The sequence below is a fragment of the Heterostelium album genome (genome assembly GCF_000004825.1).
Source record: "Heterostelium album PN500 unplaced genomic scaffold PPL_contig26, whole genome shotgun sequence".
NCBI lineage: Eukaryota > Evosea > Eumycetozoa > Acytosteliales > Acytosteliaceae > Heterostelium > Heterostelium album.
The window spans coordinates 741,278-761,500 of NW_008805103.1; the positions used below are offsets into that span (position 1 = coordinate 741,278).

The following is a 20,223-nucleotide window of genomic DNA, read 5'->3' on the forward strand; positions in this document are numbered from 1 at the left end:
ATAAATCAAACAAATGGAAAAACTATTTGCAATCCTACTTATTGTCTTGGCTCTCATCTCCATGGTAATGGCTTCCCAGTGTGATTGTGAAGAGGCATACGAAGCTTGCAGCCTTAAGGGCGGTACCGCATTATCATGTGGCCGTGATCTGTTCATCTGCCTTAGTAGCTGTGCTTAAAATGCGATGAAAAAGTGCATAAAAAAACAAAAAACATCAATTTCCTTCCAAACAACTAAAATTGACAAACAACAAAACACAACAACTACAAATAATAGTATTAAACTAAAGTTAATAAAATATTCGCACTAGTTTTCTAAAAAAATAAAAATAAAAACACAATTTCAAAAAACAAATTTTTATTTAATAAATTGTTAACATTACACATATTATATATAACTGTTGAAATCAAAATCTATTATAAATTTAAAGAAATAAAAATAAAGTTAGTAAAAATACGTCTTTTTAAAATCATTAAAAAGATTGATTCGATATGTTATAAAAGATCAGAGTTAAGCAGCCAGCTTTTTCTTCTTATTACCAATGCATCGATATTCATACGTATATAAATAAAAACACACGGCTCCGTCGGTAATTTGTATCATCATCCAAATATAACAAATTAAATCAATCTTTATCTTTATTAACTTTTACATGTACTTACAAATTTTTAATAATAATAATATTCTTCACTTTCCCAAGAAACAAATACACAAAAACAAAACACCTAAAAAAGAAAATCAATCAAAAGAAAAAAACAACTATTTATATTATTAGTATGATTGATTATTTTAAAATTTATATATAATAATAATTAAATAAATATAAATATATAATGAGAAGTTTTGGTGTCAGAAGTTAATTCATATATAATCAACGTGTATGTTCAGAGACTCTAGTCTGTGAGTATGAATGTTTCATCATCAAAACTATAGATATTTATATTATAATAGATGGATAAATAAAATTTAATTGATCGAACACTTACTTTAGCCAAAAAACGAATGAAGCAAAAAATGTTGGTGCCGTCAGTTTTGTTAACAAAAGTCTCCATAGCAAAAAAATTAGGCTCCAAAAACGGTTCATAAAAAAAAAAAGTAAAATTTTTTTTTGGTTGGTCGAACTTCAAAAATAAACCAAACTTTGTTCATTTAAAATATTACAATGTTTTATTATTATTATTAAATTTATTATGTTATCTATCTGTTACAATATTGTTTTAAAAAATTGGTTATTAGTTATTATTATTATTATTACTATTGTTTTTGGAGTGTTGGGTTGAGTTTTGAGGTGAGTTGAGTTGAGATGGGTGATGATGAGTTGACGAAACCAAAAAGTTATGTTTACAATTTTTGATTAAAAAATTAACATAATTTGAATGTCTTTTCTTCACAACCGTATGCTTTTGGAGTGAGTTGAATTAGAGTGTGTAGTGGTATGTTTAAAAATGGACATTCCTCTTTGACGCGACCGGTTAGGTAGGAGTAGAGACAACGGAGAGTGGCTTGGTGACTTACTATCAGTATCGGAAGTTTGGTTCTTTCCAGCTCGAGTAGCAGCGGTTCCAGCCGCTGTATGACATCTTCGTACGACTCGCCACGCGGATAACGATAGCTAAGTTTGTCAGAGTCACGTGCAGCACTCTCGTCCGGCATCTTGTCTTGGATCTCCTCGTAGGTCATTCCGTCGCAGATACCGGCGTCGATCTCGTCGAGACCGCGCATCACCACTTTCGGCTGTGAGATATACTGTGCCGTACGGATGGCGCGTTTCAAGCTCGATGTCCACACTACCACCTCACCGTCGTAGCCCTCCTTGCGCAAGTTGCCGCACCAATCCGAGATCCAAACGGCCAGTTGATGCGCGTAGTTGTCGCCACGCTCCGTCAAGTCGGAGTCACCACCGATCTTGCCGGCGGCATTAAACTCTGATTCACCGTGACGAGTCAGCCAAATTGGACGTGGATGTATATGTAAATTCATCAGGAAAAACACAATTCTGCTCGGAATGTAACCAGTTATATTATTCACCTCTATCTTCTTGCCGACATCAAACAACTTTATATACTGAAGATCCGCTCCTTCCACCGGTTCATATACCTTATTATAATGTGCAATTCTATCTCTAAAATCTTGTACTGCTTTCTTTGAATCTGCACCAGCATAACTAAATAAATAAGTAAATAAATATTTGAAAAAAATTTTAAAGTGATTAAATTCAAAAAACTTTTTCCAGGTTTTTGTTTTTTCTTATTTTTCCCAGAGAAATTATTACTACTTACTCTGGAGATAATAATTTTGTTTCTTTTATGTTGGCTTCTATTACATCGGGATCGTTACAAATTGATTCTATAAATAATACATTCATTTTCTCACGGGTACAACGTGTGAGGATCAGTTGACGACGTTCGCGTGTGCTGTTGGTGGCATCGTAGATTCCAACTCTTCCTCCGTTGTGCAGCCATGAGATCATGTCGTCGAGAGCGGCCACAGCCATATGAAGACGTGCTTTGATACCCTCTGGATTCTGTGGATCGAAAAAGTCGTGTGGCTGACCGGTACCGATACGAAGTCGACGGTACTCACCGACATTGAACACCTTTGCCGGCAACAACATCCAATTCAGCATTCTACAGATCTTTCGAGCGACATAAGTCTTTCCACGTGCTGGCAAACCAACCATTACCAAAACTATCTTTTCTTTATCCAATCCTGTATAGCCAGCCGATCTTTTCTTTCCATCATCAGCTAAATGTAGATTAGAAAATATTGTACAAGTGAGTTTGTTAATAAATCGAATTGAATTGAATTAGAAAAGTAAAGTAAAGTAAAGTAAAGAGTTATGATTAACTTACCCATATCATGTTTAACAAGAATAACTTGAAATTCCGTTAGTTTATCTATTGATTTGAATGGTACTTCATTTCCGGTCGATGGGTCGACATTGAAGAATGGACATTCTGTATCTTTTGGGAACTCGGGGAACTTTGAAACAAACAGTAGTTTGAGATCGTCGAGTGTACTGCCTGTGAATATTGCTTTCTTAACTCTATCTCTTACTCTAAAGAATATTGTCTTTGGTGGTTGTTGTTTTGTTTGTTCATCTGTCATTTTATTTATCTTTTTGCAAAAAAATCTTAAACAAAAATAAACATGAACATAAACAATATAAAGAAAACAAAACAAAGCCTAATAAAAAAATAAAATTAATATAAGATTTTGAAATTTCTCTCTGTTCAAAAAAACATGACAAAAAAATTGATCAGAGGTTGGAAAAAAAAAAAAAAAAAGGATTTTTTCTAATTTTTGTTAAAATATTTTAATTGTTTGTAATTTTTTTTATTTTTTTTTGTGGATTTGATATGGGTTTTATTTATTAATTGCAAAGATCATCAATCTTTACCTTAAAAGATGATTAAAGAAATTTAGAAATTTATAATAGTTTTTTTTTATTTAAAATTAATAATTAAATAATAAATAGAAATCAATAAATAATGATATTGTTGTTATGGATAAATTATCAAATTTATTATTAAAAAATATTATTATATATTTAGATAATATCGATACGATCATATTTTCATTAGTTTGTAAGAGATTCTATCAAAATAGAGATACACTCATACAATGGCAATTAACTAAAAACAATGCCTATAAATACTTGGAGGATAAACATTTTCAACATTTTCATTTGAATTCTTTTAAATCTATACTTTTGAAATCATTAGATTTATATTATATCGATAGTAAGTGGTGTTTGTTCTTAATAATTAAGTTTATATTTACTTATTATTATTATTATTTATTAATTTATTTATAGATAGTTTTAATGATAATGAAAATAATGAAATCAATTCAAATATAAATAGTTTAGCATTTTCAGGTGGATTCACAGGCCAATTAGTTAGATCGATGTTTCCAGATTGTATTACTACTGTATATCTACCGTATCATTTCAATACACCGTTGAAAGTGGGACTTTTTTCATCTAGTTTGGTGACACATCTAACGTTTGGCGGAAAGTTCAATCAGATCCTAGAGGTCGGTGTGCTCCCGTCCAATCTGAAGTTCTTGGCATTCGGAACGGACTTTAATCAAAGGCTGATACCTGGTTCATTGCCATCGACACTCACTGAGATAGCTTTTCAATTTTATTATAATCAACCACTGGAAAGAGGTGCGATTCCACCTGCCTGTAGGAAGCTAACGTTTATGAATGAATTCGATCAGCTGATAAAAGCGGGTGATCTACCAGAGAGTTTGACTTCGTTGGCATTTGGAACGAAATTCAATCAGAAAATTGAAGTCGGAGTATTGCCAGCCGGTTTGTTGCACTTGGAGTTCGGACTGAACTATAATCATCCGATGGAGATTGGCGTGTTGCCGGAGCGGCTGGAAACTCTGAGGTTGGGATATCATTATAATCAACCATATGTATTTCCGGCTTCGTTGATATCGATTCACACTCAGCGGGTATTCGATTTCCGATTGCTCCGTCGACAATTGCAGGCCGGACAACTCGGGCTGCAAACACTCTCCACTGGAAAACTCTATAATGAAAGTTTGAATATGTCGGATTTCACAACGTTGACCCGACTGGAATTCGGTCTGAATTTCGATAGTCCACTGAGACCAGGTGAACTTCCACCGAATCTAGAGTATCTCTATCTCGGTGAGTTGAATCAGGAGTTACCAGTTGGATCGCTTCCACCGAAACTAAAAGAAATCGTCTTTGGCAATTCTTACAATGTTTTCATACTACCGAATGTACTGCCAAGTTCACTGAAGAGAATTAAATTTGGAAGTAGTTTCAATCAGTATTTAGTGGCGGGAGTGATACCGCTTGGTTGTGAAACTCTTTGTTTCGGTCATCAATTCGATCAAACCATCGAAGTGAACGTCATTCCACCGACCGTAACCACATTGAAATTCGGATTCTTCTACAACCGTAGAATTCAACAGGGTGTTCTGAAAAACGTTAAATCACTTACACTAGGTTATCTTTTCAACCAGACCGTTGTGTTTGACGACCAAAAGCAATCGTTTCTATCACGTTTAGTTGGTGGAGAATCATTTATTCCTAGTACACTCGAGTATCTGGAGATTGATAATACTCTCGGTGGCATGATGGTCAATAGACCACCCGCCAAAACATTGAAATCGCTCATTTCACTTTCAGTCAATTTTCATTATACCGAACAATACAGCCATTATTTAGTGCGATTCATCGATAATGATAATTCTCTGGTGATAAGGCGGTCGACAATGGAAGGTGGAATCATTCCAAAATCAAAACTATTTAATTCATTTGCAATGAAAAATCTAAGTATAATGAGAGAAATTCATGTATTTTCAACAAATATTAATTTCGATTAAAAATAAAACTGTAAATATTATTATTGTAATCCTGTTTTTGTTTGTTTGTTTTTATTTATTTATAGATTCCATTTATTCCAGCCTTCATTCATTAGATATGAAATAACATCATTCTTTGACCATGTTCTATATAGATTCTGTGAGTATGGTTTACAGAATGGTTCATTCTTGTAGAATTCAATGAAATAGAATAAACGGTTCTCACGTGAATATACTTTTGGACTTTGTTTGATGGTTGTATGGCAGTTATTCATAAACATCTCTAGTTGTTTGGCATCCTCTCCAGATTCCATTAGAATTTCAAAGGCATAGACCAACTTGGTTTGATAGACCATGTAGTTGCCAACGGCAAGTGTTTCTTCCCAACCCTCAACAGCTTGCTCTTGATACAACTCTGTGTAGTGATCGAATCCTGTCTTGATTCTCGAGTTGTCATCGTAGTGTTTCACCAACTTTCCGATGTTTCTAACGGTATCTTTATAGAGTTCTTTGGTATCTGGTGATCCTTGTTTGTGTAGCAGTCCATAGGTTCCAGCGAGATCTGCCGACTTTAGCTGATGGAAACAAGAGTAGGCAGCCACCGGTTTTCCTCTCGTTGCCCAATTGAAAGTAAAGAAGAAATGATATGGATAGCTGTTGATACCTGACCAACTTCCAGAGAGATTGCTTTTATCTGGTGAGCTTGCATCCAGCAACATAAATATATTGGGAATATCCTTTAGTTTTGTTTCCTTTTGGATATCGTAATCTGACTTGGCAGTCAAAACGTTATTCAAATCCAAATTTCCCAAAATGATCTCCTTAAAGAAACACTCAAACTGGTTATCTCTCTCCAATTGTGGATCGTTAGCAGCCAATCCAAGACTTTTTCTGACTTGACTAAGAGATGCACCTCCACGAATTCCTCCATTTCCAACACCTACTGGATTCTCTGTTGCTTTTAATCCAACACTTTGTGTTTGCTGTTGTTGAACTTTGTTCATAGTTAAAAATAATTTAGTTATTTAATTTTCTTAAAATAATTCTTTTCTTTCAAAATCTATCTATTAATATCATTAATTTATTCATAGACGAATATGTTTAAAAAAAAACAAAAAATTAAAAAAAATAAATAAATTTTGGAATCTGTTGTTTCTTCTTTGGGATTTCATTTTTATATGTTTTTCCAATTGTTTTTTTTTTATTCCAATGAAAATATTATTTCCAAATCAGATTTTGGATAATATATGATCTTCAGAGTAATCAAATTTCTTCATTTCCTTTTTTAAAATTTTATTGAGGTTATTTCACTTTTTTTAAATATTTCCAAAAAAGACAATTTAATATTATTATCTTTTTCTTTTGTATGATGATCAAAGTTTTTTAATTTTTTAAAACACTTATCATTCTAATACTCTTTTTGAGGGATCAAATATTTATTAAATTTTTAAAGATCCATATGATAGGATAGAAATTAGAGATTGTCATTTGCTAAGCATTTATACACCTATTTTTTATATTTCTTTTCTTTTTTTAAAAAAATGAATAGCATGACAATAATTATATTATTTATATAAATATTAGTTACAACTTCTATTGCTTACTCAATTAAAGATGTTAATTCAATCATTTTAGCAAATAAAGAGGCATTTAAAGATTCAAATACTTCGTGTATTGAATGCAATTCTCTTTTGATAGATGCAGGTGATGATATTGTTGATGTTCTTATGGGTGTTTGTTTACCTATATATATTGTTCAAAATGATACCAACGAAAGATATAATTGTAATTGATCACAAATCGATATTGGCAGTTATTTTCATGCGATTTGTAATGTTGTATGGAAATGGCCAATACAACACTATCAAAAGTCGAAAACGAAATGGGATACAAAGATGCACCCGATCCAGTTAGAATATGCCAACTATTAGAGCTGTGCCAACCACCACAACAGTAGAAGCCAATATCAGATCGGTTAGCTACAACAACCAAAATGGCTTAACATTTACAATAGATTTTACAGTAACTTCACCATTAGGTACAGCACAACTAGCTTTAGGTACAACTCTAGATGACTCACTTCTTGTAGATCTTCCAATTGGTGATTATCAAGCTACTTTTTATCCTGATATTATAATTATACATGGTAACCACTGTCTATACCCTGTCTATATGTGATGGATCATGGGATCAGATTCTCCAAATCGAAGAATCATCAGTGAATATCAACTCCCATTCCCAAATAATAATACAATGTTGGTATAATTATTAGATTTTCTTTTTCATATTATTTTAACTATAATATGAAAACCAATATAGATTTAAAAGAAATAAATGAAAAAAGATATGAAAATTAGATAGCGAGATTAATCACTATTTAAAGAAAAAAAACTAAAAAGTCTATTATTATAAAAGGAGAATTTTCTTTAGAAGATCGAGATTTAAAAAAATGTGGGTGGCAAGGTTTGATTAATCAAAACATCAAAAAAAAACTTGTATTGGAAAATTCTAGTTGAGGGATCAAATAATTTAAATATTTAAAGAGACAATTGTTGAGGAATATAAAGATATAATTAAATCTTTATTTTTATCCATTTTTATATTTAAATTTTTTAATGTATTTAAAAATGAATAGAATTTCAACAGTTATATTTTTAATATCAGTTTTAATAACCATAACTAGTGCCATCTCATTTAAAGAAGTTAATTCAATCACTTTGGATAGTTTCAAAGATTCAAATACATCTTGTAATGATTGCAATGCTCTTTTTGTAGGATTGGGTAATCTTATTGATAAAACTCTTTACGATTTTTTCTACCCAGGATGTCTATATGGAAAAGATACCAACAAAAAGTATCAATGTAATTGCCGAACAAATGATGTCCTTTGTGAAATTTTATGCGCAGATTATTGTGCAAAAAATATGACCAGCGAAGCGATATCGGAAATAGAAAATGATATGGGCTCAAATGTACATACACCTGATCCAGTAAGAATTTGCCAAATCTTAGCTAGATGTCCAAACACTACCACCGGAGAAGCCAACATCACATCGGTTTTATATCACCCAGAGAAATCGCTTTTATTTACAATATATATTACAGTTACATCCCAATTAGGCACAGCACAAATAGCAATCGGTAAAAAGGACACTACCTACGACCAAACACTTCTTGTCAATATCCCAAAAGGTGATTATCAAGTTACAGTTTCTGTTGATTCATTATTCTATGAAAACAACATTCTGCCAGTGTATCTATGTGATGGATCCTGTGGACCAGATTATCCCAATCCAAGGATCATAAGTGAGTTTCAATTGCATATGAATCCTAAAAATTAGATATGAAAATCCAATAAAAATTAAATATAATTCCAATAAAATTTAGACTGTCTGGGTACATATCTGGTGTGGGTGTTGGTTTCCACTCATTCACTACACTCACCCTCTTTATCATATATATATCTCGTTTGCTGCTTCCTTTCCTTTCCTTTTAAACAACTGCAGTATCGAATACTGGCGTGGTACTATTTTAACAATATCGTCAATTTCAGATGTTCTTTTTTTGTTCTCTTATTTTGATGGTAATTAATATCTTGAAGATACTCATATTAAAAACATAAATGGAGGTTTTAGATGTGATTGCACCCTTAAGTTATGGAAGAAACTACCAATAAATAAATTAAATATGTTCTTTATAAATTAAATTATTTTAATGTAAATAAATGTTTGTCAAAAATAGATCTCTTATATTAATTGAATCAAATAAGGTAAATGGGTACATTGTATGTGATTTATTTAATTTTAAAAAAAATCTTTGTTTTCAAATTGAATGTTCAAAAATGAATCAATTTAAATTAAATCAGTGGTTTAGTCCTATGATCAATTTAAAATTTTTTTTTTTTTTTTGAACCAATTTTTAATTAAATATTAACATTACATTAGTATATATATGCAGGACGAAAATAATAATAGTTTTAAAGGTGGGAGTGTTGGTGAATATTGGTCGGCGATCGGAGTGACAGCATCGACTTATGAACAAGCACAAGAGTTTGTCAAGGAGTTGGAGATGAGACAACGTGACGGTCTCATTGCAGATTCTACCGTTTTCATTGCTGTACCAGATCCACCATTGAATCATTTGTATACATCGTACAGTCACAGACACACCAAGATCGGAAGTGGCACGTCGTCACTCAACGCCCTGTTTGTCATCGTCGAGCAACTCTCTGTTGCCTCTGGGAAGACCTATCTCGATGGCGATGTCCTTCGTGGCAAGAAAGTACTGCTTCTCAACATCGGTGGACTGCATCATCACATGCCCCAAGTGAATCTCTGCACCAAGTCATTCACGATGGTTCCACTCGCCAATTGCGATTTGACCTATGTGCGATCGCGCGACTCCGACACCGATAGTGCGCAACAATCCTGTTCATCCAATAACAAGACCGAACATCTCTCGGCAGTCTGTCCAATCGATATCCTACTGTCAAATCTGAATAAAGTAGTTCCAATTTGTGGTCCGGGATTGGTTATTGCTAGCACAGAGTCGCTGCTGTTGTTCGACAACGATAATCCACTGTTGACCAAAGTTGAGAGTTGGAATTCCAGTGGAGTCACTCTACTTACACTGCCTATTCGCAGACATGATGCAACTAGACACGGAGTTTGTAAATTCATTAGGGACGGCGACGACTATCTCATCTCAGATATCGGTTACCGTTTGACTGAAGAGGAGCTGTTGGAACAAGGATATATTGATAAAGCTACCGATACTGCTCAGGTCTATACAGGATTGATTCGAATGTGTGAAAAGACCGCTGAGAAGTTCTTGTATCTCCATTCACAACCGCCAATGGATTCATGTACCTACTTGGGTGTTGACAACGGTGCCATACTCTTTAAATTCGGCTGGTTACCAGACGTCCTAATGCCAATGACCACCGGCATCACATGGGAAAAGTATCACGTCCTAAAAGAACCACAGCACGACAATTCAAGATACCTCACAGAAGCAGCACGTAAATCACTATGGAAAACCTTCCACGGTACAAGTCTTAGAGCATTACCGCTAAAAGGAAAATATTGTTATCTAAGACATTCCAGGTAAATATTAGTAATATGGAAATTAGCCAGTCATAATAATTGGAAACTAACAAATGATATGATCGTTATTTTTATAGAGATTTCTTGGAGTTTATTAATTACCAAAATGAAATTCCAATATCAAGATTCGCTCATTCATTTAGTGATAATAAGAACAAGATAGAGGCAACCGTTATCAATTCCATACTACACGGAGATGGCTATGCTGAGAAGAGTAGTATTATTTATTCATCGTCGCTGAGTGGTAATTGGAGAATTGGAAAAGATACTATTGTTCTTGGTGTTCGAGAGTTTAGCTATGGATTCCATTTTGGCGATCGTATGTCAATCTCTGAGATCCGGTTGAAAACCAACAAGAAGCTGAATGTATCTACCGGTGGCACTGAGTTGGAGCAACGTGCAAAAGTTCTGGTTATCATTGGTATCGATGACGATATCGATTTGATGGTAGACGATCCCAAGGCAACGATTGCCAATCGCAGCTGGTCAGAGTTTTTCTCAAAGAGTGGAGTCACTCCCGATGAGATATGGCCAGCTAAATTCCCGAGAATGTTGAGAACCGCCAGATTATTCCCTATTCTCACTGGACAGGTCGATGAACTGCTGGAATCTGCACTCTGGATGCAAGACAATACATCGCCATCGCTAAGTGTCATCGGTAGATGGCGTTCGTCCAAACGTCTTTCGATTGCCGATGTCACAGGTGAGACCGATCTTTATCAGATTGTACCGTGCGAAAACAACAGTGGTAATCCAACTTTTATTCCGAATTCCGGTATGAAAAAGTTTATTGAGGGTGATGTCAATGCTGCATTCCAGTGGAATCGTGATCTCAATTTTATGATCGATGTTCACCATGTCGAGAAAGCAATAATGGCAGGTGAAAACTTTTGTATTCTCCCATACTTTAGAAAGTGGGCAAACACCAAGGATCTACCAATCACTAAAATACTGGCTACTCTTGATCGTCTGGCAATCTCAGTTCCCATTCACTATATTGGAAGAATGCTCTCTGCCATCTCTGATTTCCTAGCGATATCGGTGCGTGGAAGAGGTGGACTGAGATCCGGTCCGGCGAGAAACGCAGCTTGGGAACCAGCACTACAGTATTTCGTCAAGAAGGACGAACGTAAAGGTATCATTGCTTTGGCAAAGGAACGTGAGAAATGGTTGAACTCTCCAGAGAAAATAATACGTGCAGCTCGACACTATGAAGGTGCCGGACAAGTATTCATTAAGAATATTGTCGATACTTGTCATGTGCAGCTGAAGAGACATCCAGATGGACCTGTTAAAGTTGACCAATGGTGTACAGTTACTTTGCCTGCAAGAATAGATTTGGCAGGTGGTTGGACTGACACTCCACCCATTTGCTATGAACATGGTGGTCTGGTTGTCAATGTCTCCATTACAGTCGATCAGAAAAGACCGATTGTTGTTCGTGCCAAACGTGTCGGTACTCCGCATATCAAGTTGCATGTTGACTCTATGGATTCAGATGCAATCGTTTGCACATCGTTCATGGATCTCTCGGATTACAGTCGTCCACAAGCACCTGCCGCTCTATTGAAAGCATGTTTCCTACAACTCGGATTGGTTGACCCACATATCAATAAAACTCTGGCCGAACAATTGGAATCGATTGGTGGTGGTATCGAAGTTGTTTCCGCATCAAACTTGCCAACTGGATCTGGTTTGGGAACTTCTTCGATTTTGGCAGCCGGATTGCTGTGTGCCATGGCCAGAGTGTACGGACAACACTACGACGATACCTCACTGATTCATGCAGTTCTAAGAGTGGAACAAATGTTGACAACCGGTGGTGGTTGGCAAGATCAAGTGGGTGGAATCATCGGTGGATTCAAAGAAGCGAAATGTCTCAAGCGTAATGAGAATGTAAATATCAATGTTGAACATCGTGTACTCAATATCAGTAGGGAGAACATCGAGAAAATCAATAATCATCTATTGTTGATCTACACCGGTAGAACTAGATTGGCAAGAGATCTTCTACAGGATGTCATTAGAAGATGGTATGCCAAGACTGAAGAAATTATACGCGTAACCGATAGTCTTGTTGCCACTGCTGAATCGATGGTCAAAGCTCTGGAGAATGTAGATATTCCACAGTTGGGTTCATTACTACGTGAGTATTGGGAACAAAAAAAATGTATGGCGAGCGGTGCTGAACCAACTCAAGTCGCACAACTAGCTAAACTCATTAGCGAAGAGAGTTACGGTTACTCATTGGTTGGCGCTGGTGGAGGTGGATTTATGGTTGCCATCACCAAAGAGAATAGTTCAATAACCAGAGAGAAATTGAAAACATTAATAGCTGGAAACGATCAATTCTCATCGGTTTCATTCCATACTGCTGAGATTGATCTTAAAGGTTTGGAGATTACTTTCGAGTAAAGTGGTTGATCCATGAAATCAAAAAAAAAACAAACAAACAAATAACTTGTAAAAAATAACTTTTAATATTTGTATTTTTATTTACATCATTGTATAAGGATAATAAATTAAACCAATATCATCTATAAAAATAGTTTGTGAAGAAGAAGAATATCCATAAATTGTGATATCTGTGAATGTGTTAAGATTCAATGTTGAAAGTGAAATACGTATTGGGTTCCAAACTTGAGCATTAAAATTGTTGAATTTGTAATCTGCTATTGGAATCGGAACATCGAGATTATTTTCAGTGATTAATCCAATTACAAAGTCAATGGCTGAATTGGTGGTAGATGTCATTACCCAGAATTCCAAGTAACTAAATTCTTTCAAAGGAAAAGGACTTGAAGAATGTAGTTTCATTTGAAATGGAATGGTTGTAGCAATGTATCGCTTGCCAAAGTGTGCTATACTTTCATTTGTTGCAATTGGTATTGGACTTATATTATTTAATATTGAATTCTTAAATAGATAATGAATCGATTCATTGAATATCATTAGGGAGTTGGTGTAATAGTTGGTACGACAATCGGCTACAGCGAAAACTGGTGATTGCTCCAGAGTAATCCTGATTCTTTCACTACCGTCCTCTGGAAATGCATAAAGATCCGGTCTCTTTTGTATTTGATTTAACTTTACAAACAACATTCCATTGGATGTATCATAGAAATAAGAATTATTATCTAATTTTAATCTATCTGACACGGGGAAGAGTTTTGGTAAGGTTTTATATCCGATCACCTTTTCGACTTGTAGGGACCGTATGGAATTGACACCAATACATATTCCAATATCCATTGTATCATTCTGGTCCCAATTGATTGCTTCTAAATCGAATACTTGTGGAACCGGATGCTTATCGAAATGGAATGTATATTCATAGTTCTTGTGGACCAAAACCAGAAAATGATTCTTTGGATTATGATTAGGAAGTCCTGATAGTGTAAGATTTAGGTGTGTATCTCTGGCTACTACCAACTGAGGTCCATTGTTATTATACTCGACACGCTCTGGATATGGAACATAAAAATAAATATACGCCATTGATTCATTGCAAACCAACAAATTTCTTTCTGGTTCTTCAATACATTTATCTGTTTTATAAATTGGAATATTTCTAACCTAAATTATATTTTAAAGATATTAATAAAATTAAGTTATTTCATTTCGATATTATTAATAATTACATAATGTAAAAGTTTATCTTTATCGAAAATATTTTGACATTTATCACCATCTTGATATAAATTATTCATATATAGTTTATGGTCAACATCAATGAATTCATTATTTTCCATGTATGATAGTGATGAGAATGTATAATCGTGCAATCGGTACCATGATATTGCACTAATATTCCTATCGTCATATCGCTTAAAGTGTCGAAAACTACAGTTTGTAACCATAACTGGTCCATCATAGACTTCGAATCCTCTGATAGGCATCTTCCAATTCTCACCAAATGGATTCGTTCTGTTTCGATGAACGGGTGCTCTATCCCAAGAGTATGAACCATTGTTTTCCGACTCTCCGATAAATAACGAGTTGGTAACTAGCTGAGCAATGCCCTTATCGGAAGGATAGGTTCCCTCCGATGCTAGTGTTAGGGAAATAGCATTGTCAGCAAAATAACAATTATCCATGATGATATTTCCTCTTGCCCATGCACCTCTCCACATATTCTTATAACAAACCAAACCTTCTAAAAGAGCTGGTCTCATTGGAGAACCTCTATTGGTAAAATCAACTCTCGGGTTGTAACGGATGCTAATGAGTGAGTTGATTTGTTGTGGCTCCTCTTTGGATGGTGGATAAAGTTTCAAACCACTGTCGAGATTGAATCCGAGAACTCGGTTCGAATGAACAGTGTTATTTTGAAACTTTTTGATAAGAGTGTAAACCGGTTGGATATGTTGGTCTACACCGGTTGAGAATGACTCGCCACCCGGATACTCGGGAACAACATACCAGATTCCGGTATTCTCTGAGCCACCGGCAATGTTGTTGGTTAAAACATTATTGGGATTGGATATCCAAAAGGTGGAAACAGCATTACATTCAGTTACCTGAGTTGGATTTCCATTGAAATCCAATGGTTTGTATGCCTTACACATTTCATCGTTTCTGTCGGCGGGTGTTACCAATCCGGAACGCGTGAGAATACCAATGTTACGATCGATTACATTGTTCATCTCAATGCCATCGCAAAGCATATAGCAATGTCCAATGTGGTCGTATGCAACATTGTCCTGAACCAACAATCCATAAACGCCATGAAGTACAATACACCGATTGTGTGAATTCAATATCACCGTATTCTTAACGTATGGACGAAAGAAATAAGTTGATACATCACCAACCATATGGAAATGAATAGGATATCTTGATATCATATGTGGTTGTCCCATAAACTCTAGTCGTAACGAGTTGAAATGAGCATTCTTAAAGCCACGAGTAATCATTATATGTGCACCGAATGTGTAGTTTGGAAAGAATCGACAAACCAAAGGGTTGGATACACAATGGTTTTCTTCTACTCTTCCTCTAACTACAATGTTTCTTGTTATCATCGAAATTGAAGCGCGTTGATCCATTCCCTCAATAAAGGTTCCCCAATGTAGATATACCAGTGGATTTGCCAATTTGATTTGATTTGGTGCACAACTTGGACAATCTACAATGGTATTAAACTCGGTCTGACCATAGTCGTAATCTGAACTGGCAATCATTACTTCACTTCCACTCTTCCAAGATACTTTAGAATTCAAGGTCAGCAGCGTATCACCAGGCCGTCCATTTCTATCTAGCTTTGCCCAAGCAGGAAGTGGTTCCTGTCCGTGAATTTCCAATGTTCCGTCTTTGCCCACAGCAATCACTTTTTGGCCATAGGGAAAGCCGTCCACTGTGAAATTGTTGGCTGTATACTCAGAGTAACCGGTTAGAGTGATCGTTGTCTTGTTGGTGTATGGACAAAGAGGACTGCCAATACAAACACTACCACCATCTACAATGATGAGAGCTTGTGTTGTAAGGCTAACACCAGGTTTATCTTCGAAAATTAACATTCCACTCCCATTGACAAGTACATATGCGAGTGGGGGAGATTCCAAATCCAACATTATTTTCGTCTGAATGATAACAGCGTCATTCGCTTTTGGAACCAACTTGTTTGGCCAGCTTGCAGCATTAGACCATCTAGTTAGACGAGGTACATCCTCATTACAAATATATCCGAAAACTACTGAAATATATAAAATAAAAATTATATTGATATTTATAAATATTTTTTTATATGACAATGATGATAATGATGATGAATACATTTTTTATATAAAAGTAGTATTATTACTATAGATAGTTATTTACGAAATGTAACAATGTTACATTAAGAATAAATTCAATCAATTGATTGAAAGATTTGATCAAATATATCCATTTTACTTTTTTATTTAAAATAATGTTTATTTATCTTTTAATATTATTATTAAAAGTTATACTACTATGTGTTATGCAATGATGGTGGTGAACATAACAAAAAAAAACAAAAAACAAAACCTTGTTGGTAAGAGACCCATTATTTACTACTATAATAAAAATTATTTGTAGTGTTACCACTAAACTGAATATATCATATAATTTTTACAAATAAATAATGATCTATATCTATTATGTATTGACATTTTCATTCAAGTTAGTATAAAAGTTTTTTTAAAAAAACATGTTGTGAATACACTACACTGATCATTGTGTGTTTGAACTTTTGATCAAATTTATTTTTATTTTTATTTTTGACAGATATAATAAACATTGAATCAACATAATTTATTTGGAAGTTCAATAAACAATTAATTGTTTACGAATATCTATGGAAGAAGAAAGAGATAAACAACAACAGCAACAACTCATTTTTATTAAGAAAATATTTGCTATTTCACCAATTAGAAATCAAATATTCGAAGAGGTTAAGAATATCAATGCTTTGTCATTCCTTCCGAAATATAGTTGGTTAGAGTTGGCATGTTTCCCAGAAAGCTATTGAAATTAAAATATATAGATCGATTCAAAACGATCTTTACATATATATTTGATAAGTCACAAGACGGTCAACTATTGGATAGTAATCAAAATGATATTAGATCTCAATATCTAAAGTCTATACAATCAGAGTATATCAATGGTACTGATTACGTTTGGCGTCTACCTTGCTGCGAAGAAAAACCACCTGGAAATCGTTTGGTTCCTCCAAGAAGATCGTAGTGAAGGATGTACAAGTGCTGCCCTTGAATATGCTGCTGGTAGTGGCTATCTGGAAGTACTCTAGAGTATCTTTGTTTGCACCGACCTGACAAATTAACACATCGGACCGTCACAATATCAGTGCAATCTGGACAGCTGGCTATTGTGAAATTCTTGCTACAAAACTATCCACATTATTTCATTGGCGATGAAATCGAAACTTCCGCTGAACATGGTTATCTTTCTATCGTCAAATACCTATTTGAAATCAAATCGTTCATAAGGAAATAATCAAACAATCTTTGGAAAAAGCAATAATCAATGGAAAAACAAAGATTAAAACTATTTATCTAATAAAATAAATTCTAAATAGAAAAAAACTTTTTTCTACAAACTGTATCTTTTTTTCATTGTATTAATCTTCTTTATAATCTATATTAGATTACCTCATTACTTTGTATTTGATTAACCTTCTGTGTTCGATTGTATGTTATTTTGTTATGTATAATTTCTTTTTTAAAATTTTTTATTATTTGTTTTTGTTGTGATTTAAAAATATGGCGATTTAAATATTATAGTGGTTTTTTTGTTTTTTTATTTAGAGGTCCAACAAGATTCTCTTTGGATCTTCGATAACATCCTTGATTTTCTTGAGGAAGGTGACAGCTTCACGACCATCGATGATTCTGTGATCGTAGGTGAGTGCCAAGTACATGATTGGTCTGACGACGACTTGTCCATTTACAACGACGGCACGGTCCTTGACAGCGTGCATACCTAAAATAGCGGATTGTGGTGGATTGATGATTGGGGTACCAAACATCGATCCGTAGACACCTCCATTGGAGATTGTGAAAGTTCCACCCATTGAATCTTCGATGGCCAATTGGTTGTTTCTGGCGAGACCAGAGAGACGACCGATCTCCTTTTCAATGTCGGCGAATCCCATGTCTTGGCAGTTCTTGACGACTGGGACTTGCAAACCTTTTGGTGCGGCGACGGCGACGTTGATGTTGATGGCGTCGTGGTAGACAATGTCGGTGTCCTCGATGGAGGCGTTGACGACCGGTTGGTCCTTGAGGGCAACAGTAGCAGCCTTGACAAAGGCACTCATGAATCCGAGCTTGACACCGTGCTTCTCAAAGAAATCGTCTTTGTACTTGTTACGCATCTCCATGAGAGCAGACATATCGACCTCGTTGAAAGTGGTCAACATGGCAGCGGTGTTTTGTGAATCCTTCAAACGTTGAGCGGTTCTCTGTCTGATACGAGTCATTGCTACTCTACGTTCTCCTGGGATGGCAGCGGCACCAGCAGCGGTGGTGGTGGTGGTCTTTGGTGGTTCAGCGGCGACTGGCTTTGGTGTCTCGACTGGCTTTGGTGCTGGTGCAGCTGGCTTTGGTGCTTCAGCGGCCTTTGGTGCCTCGGCAGCCTTTGGTGCAGCAGCCTTTGGTGCTTCAGCAGCGACGGCACCCTTCTTAATTCTATATAATGGGTTTCCAACCAAAACGGTCTCACTCTCCTTGGCGAAACACTCTGTAATGACACCACTGTCTTGGGCATTGATATCGATGGTAACCTTATCGGTTTCAATACTACAAACGACATCGTCAACCTTTACTGAATCTCCAACCTCTGTTTTCATAAATCAAATCGAATCAAATCGTAATAATAATAATATTGTTAATCAACTGTCCTGTATTTTTTTTTTTTTTTTTTGATCTGCAACGCTTATACATACTCTTGGTCCAGCTAACAATGGTACCTTCAGAGATTGAATCACCCATAGTTGGTACTTTAACAACATCTCCTTCAGCTATAATGTGATTAATATGTAAGTAATTAATGACTTCAAGTTGTGTGTGTGATAACACTTATTTATACATACCAGTAGTGTAAGTACGCTTTTGAATCAATTGGGTTTGAGCAAAGAGTGGTGAAGCATTGTTGCTTTGACCAAACATGTTTGATACATTGGCTTTATATAAAGATGAAGTTTGCGATGGCTTTACTCCATTTGGTCTGACTGTAGTCAATGGTCTAAGAGTTGAGTATCCCTATTTTATCATTTGATTGTTTGATTGATTGATTCTATGATTAGTTACTATTTTTTTCATTATCATATATATATATGATCTTATCCAACTAATACATCCAATCAAATTCCCATTTTATTTTCTTAAATCAAACTTTTCTTTTTCTTTTTCTTTTTTTTTTTTTTTCACCTTTCATATGATTATGATCTTTATGTTAATGAATATCATATATTATTATTATTCCATGTTGATTGGTATATCGATAGTTAATGAATATTCATTTGATTGAAAACACTATTTGATTAATATAAATCAGTCGACTGATTTCGTTTCGATTCGTTTCTGATAATATGCAAGTTGTGAAGTTGAATAGTTGTAAAGTTGTTACTGTAGAGCTAATTAACACCTACTCTAAAACTATTTGTGTTTTTAACTTGTTTCAAAAGAGATGATGATGATCTCATTTTTTTAATATAAATTCAAATATATAATAAAATTAATTATATTATTTTAAAGATTAAACAGTCAACTTGAAATTTTCATTACATAATCACTGATTCAAAAAAAAAAAAAAAAAAAACAAATTTTTTTAAAAAATAAAATAAAATAAAATTTTGTCAAATCAAAAAAAAAATAAAAAGTCATAATTTAGTTACTGAAAGGGGAAAATATGATTCGGGAATATAATTAATAATTATCTTTTGCAAACTAACTATAACAATAATAAATAATACACAACTAAAGTACAGTATCGTAATTAAATAATAATAATTACGATTTATATAATTATGAAATGATTCACGAAAATAAATATATAAATAAAATAAAGTGATATAGCAAAATCTTTTTTTTTGTTTTTTCATTGATTTTAAACAAATACAAAAATCAATTGATTTTTTTTTTGTTGCTTAAATTGAATTTGCTTTATGAGTGTATTTAACGGGAATGAATACCTTTTAAAGGATGTAATTTATTGGTTGTGTGTTTTCTGGTTGTTGTTGTTGTTAAAAACGTGTGGGGTGAACATCAATCCCTTTTTT

At 34.5% G+C, this 20,223-nt stretch overlaps 10 protein-coding genes across 10 annotated transcripts; 6 read left to right on the forward strand and 4 right to left on the reverse strand.

The window, feature by feature from the left end:
- Positions 1–13: 13 nt before the first annotated feature.
- Positions 14–178, forward strand: PPL_12007 (uncharacterized protein; the record flags this gene model as incomplete). The annotated part of the gene is made up of 1 exon (XM_020582753.1): positions 14–178. The coding sequence occupies one exon, from the start codon at positions 14–16 to the stop codon at positions 176–178; it is 165 nt and encodes a 54-aa protein (XP_020427107.1).
- A 1,184-nt stretch (positions 179–1,362) lies between these two features.
- PPL_12008 (6-phosphofructo-2-kinase/fructose-2,6-bisphosphatase) lies at positions 1,363–3,108 on the reverse strand (the record flags this gene model as incomplete). The annotated part of the gene is made up of 3 exons (XM_020582754.1): positions 1,363–2,164; positions 2,280–2,745; positions 2,853–3,108. The coding sequence occupies 3 exons, from the start codon at positions 3,106–3,108 to the stop codon at positions 1,363–1,365; spliced, it is 1,524 nt and encodes a 507-aa protein (XP_020427108.1).
- Positions 3,109–3,243: 135 nt separating this feature from the next.
- PPL_12009 (uncharacterized protein) lies at positions 3,244–4,091 on the forward strand (the record flags this gene model as incomplete). Its single annotated transcript, XM_020582755.1, has 4 exons — positions 3,244–3,265; positions 3,555–3,743; positions 3,818–3,933; positions 3,990–4,091. 4 exons carry the CDS (start codon positions 3,244–3,246, stop codon positions 4,089–4,091), a joined length of 429 nt encoding a protein of 142 aa, XP_020427109.1.
- Positions 4,092–4,566: 475 nt separating this feature from the next.
- Positions 4,567–5,373, forward strand: PPL_12010 (uncharacterized protein; the record flags this gene model as incomplete). The annotated part of the gene is made up of 1 exon (XM_020582756.1): positions 4,567–5,373. One exon carries the CDS (start codon positions 4,567–4,569, stop codon positions 5,371–5,373), a length of 807 nt encoding a protein of 268 aa, XP_020427110.1.
- A 59-nt stretch (positions 5,374–5,432) lies between these two features.
- PPL_12011 (uncharacterized protein) lies at positions 5,433–6,356 on the reverse strand (the record flags this gene model as incomplete). The annotated part of the gene is made up of 1 exon (XM_020582757.1): positions 5,433–6,356. The coding sequence occupies one exon, from the start codon at positions 6,354–6,356 to the stop codon at positions 5,433–5,435; it is 924 nt and encodes a 307-aa protein (XP_020427111.1).
- A 537-nt stretch (positions 6,357–6,893) lies between these two features.
- PPL_12012 (uncharacterized protein) lies at positions 6,894–7,145 on the forward strand (the record flags this gene model as incomplete). Its single annotated transcript, XM_020582758.1, has 2 exons — positions 6,894–6,900; positions 6,937–7,145. 2 exons carry the CDS (start codon positions 6,894–6,896, stop codon positions 7,143–7,145), a joined length of 216 nt encoding a protein of 71 aa, XP_020427112.1.
- A 124-nt stretch (positions 7,146–7,269) lies between these two features.
- PPL_12013 (L-fucose kinase) lies at positions 7,270–12,872 on the forward strand (the record flags this gene model as incomplete). Its single annotated transcript, XM_020582759.1, has 4 exons — positions 7,270–7,498; positions 8,017–8,605; positions 9,297–10,457; positions 10,535–12,872. 4 exons carry the CDS (start codon positions 7,270–7,272, stop codon positions 12,870–12,872), a joined length of 4,317 nt encoding a protein of 1,438 aa, XP_020427113.1.
- Positions 12,873–12,953: 81 nt separating this feature from the next.
- Positions 12,954–16,234, reverse strand: PPL_12014 (G8 domain-containing protein; the record flags this gene model as incomplete). Its single annotated transcript, XM_020582760.1, has 2 exons — positions 12,954–14,033; positions 14,099–16,234. The coding sequence occupies 2 exons, from the start codon at positions 16,232–16,234 to the stop codon at positions 12,954–12,956; spliced, it is 3,216 nt and encodes a 1,071-aa protein (XP_020427114.1).
- A 542-nt stretch (positions 16,235–16,776) lies between these two features.
- PPL_12015 (uncharacterized protein) lies at positions 16,777–17,616 on the forward strand (the record flags this gene model as incomplete). The annotated part of the gene is made up of 3 exons (XM_020582761.1): positions 16,777–16,926; positions 17,004–17,077; positions 17,589–17,616. The coding sequence occupies 3 exons, from the start codon at positions 16,777–16,779 to the stop codon at positions 17,614–17,616; spliced, it is 252 nt and encodes an 83-aa protein (XP_020427115.1).
- A 129-nt stretch (positions 17,617–17,745) lies between these two features.
- Positions 17,746–19,647, reverse strand: odhB (dihydrolipoamide S-succinyltransferase; the record flags this gene model as incomplete). The annotated part of the gene is made up of 4 exons (XM_020582762.1): positions 17,746–18,782; positions 18,889–18,963; positions 19,036–19,204; positions 19,594–19,647. 4 exons carry the CDS (start codon positions 19,645–19,647, stop codon positions 17,746–17,748), a joined length of 1,335 nt encoding a protein of 444 aa, XP_020427116.1.
- Positions 19,648–20,223: the final 576 nt, after the last annotated feature.